The following is a 1,555-nucleotide window of genomic DNA, read 5'->3' as shown; positions in this document are numbered from 1 at the left end:
CAGGTGTCCACCACCATGCCTGGCTAATTTTTAAAGTTTTTGAAGAGACAGGGTCTTGCTATTTTGTCCAGGCTGGTCTCATACTCCTGAACTCAAGTAATCCTTTTGTGTTGGCCTCCCAAAGTGCTGGGATTACAGGCATGAGCCACCACACCCAGCCTTTACTTTTATTTTTGAAGAAAATAAAATATCTCTCTTTCTCTTGCCAGCCATGTGAAGACGTGCTTGCTTCCCCTTTGCCTTCTGCAATGATTGTGCATTTCCTGAGGCCTCCCAGCCATGCTTCCTGTACAATCTGCAGAACTGTGAGTCAATTCAACCACTTTTCCTCATAAATGACCCAATCTCAGGTACTTCTTTATAGGAGTGCAAGAATGGACTAATACAGAGACATTTTAAGGGGCAGATTGGGGATGGGAAAGGAAAACAGTCTCTCCTTTGGTCCTTGGGACTGGCTTCTCCTGGCTTTCTATGCATTTGTAACGCAGATTGGCTGTTTCTGGTGGGGGTTTCCCTCCAAGCAGCCCTGGCTTGTGGGTGGCTCTCTATAGGAGCCACGATGTTTTCAGCGACCTTTCCTCCAGTTCAGTACCAGTATCCCCAGGGGCTTCCAGGAGAAGCCCCCAGGGGGCCATCTGGACATCGGCTCAGGTGCTGCTAGCAAGCACCAGGCTCCGGGCAGCTTAGATGGTTTCTCTGAGGGGAGATGTTCTCAGCTGCTGAAGAGAAATTTCTTCACTCTTCTCTTCTACATGTTTCTTGGAAGAGGTTTCTTTGGCCCTGTAGAAATGAAAAGGCAGAAGGCAGTGGTGAGGGGCAGGCGGTGTGCATGTCGTGGGGAGGGTGGTGCCATATGCACAGGGTGCAGCTCCACCCTCCTGAAGCCAGAAGGGAGGTGGACGCTGCAGCGGCCCCTCCTCCGGATTATCTCGGGCACCCTAGCGGCCACCCTCCTATTGTCCCTCCAGCTCCCTCCTTGCTCTATCCCTGGGATCTCGCAGCTGGCAGAGGCTGGCGTGTCTGGAGACAGACTTGAAAGAGCTGCAGGGTCAAGGAGTTCAACGAAGAGTCTTACAGATGAGGACCTAGAGGCTGGACACGTGCCCGAGGTCACTTGGCTGGAGAACAGGGGCCAGCAGACACCCCCAGGGACTGGGCACTATTAGCGCCCTTCTTCTCCCACCCCAGGAGGCAGGGAGGGGCAAAGGTTGGGGCTCTGAGCCACTCCTGCCCTTCCTTGTTTGGCTTTTCAAGAAGTCAGGGCAGGTTGAGGGTGGTGGGGGGGCTTGCCTGGACTTTGAGGCCCCCTCAGTCCCAAATAGTCCAAGGCTACCCCACTGGCTTTCTATTATTTGACCAGATCCAATTTTGCCTTTTTTTGGTGGGTGGGGGATAGAAATGAGGGTCTTGCTATGTTACCCAGGCTGGTCTTGAACTCCTAGGCTCAAGCGATCCTCCCGCCTCGACCTCTCAAAGTGCTGGGATTACAGGTATGAGCCACTGTGCCTGGCCTATTGCCTTAAAAAAGAACCCTCTAGCCTTTGAAATGATTTAT

The 1,555-nt window shown here is 52.7% G+C and overlaps 1 protein-coding gene across 1 annotated transcript in view; it reads right to left on the bottom strand.

Moving 5' to 3' along the window:
- Positions 1–323: 323 nt before the first annotated feature.
- The window catches only part of SLC22A20 (solute carrier family 22, member 20), a 26,928-nt gene continuing 25,696 nt past the window's right edge, over positions 324–1,555 (bottom strand). The window contains exon 10 of the mRNA XM_011993554.1: positions 324–780. Coding sequence (XP_011848944.1) covers positions 684–780 — 97 coding nt within the window. The 3' untranslated portion in view covers positions 324–683. The remainder of the gene's footprint in view (positions 781–1,555) is intronic.

Source organism: Mandrillus leucophaeus, unplaced genomic scaffold, assembly GCF_000951045.1.
Source record: "Mandrillus leucophaeus isolate KB7577 unplaced genomic scaffold, Mleu.le_1.0 Scaffold43, whole genome shotgun sequence".
Lineage (NCBI taxonomy): Eukaryota > Metazoa > Chordata > Mammalia > Primates > Cercopithecidae > Mandrillus > Mandrillus leucophaeus.
The sequence above is the reverse complement of the archived record's forward strand: the minus strand, read 5'-3'. Positions and strand labels throughout refer to the sequence as shown.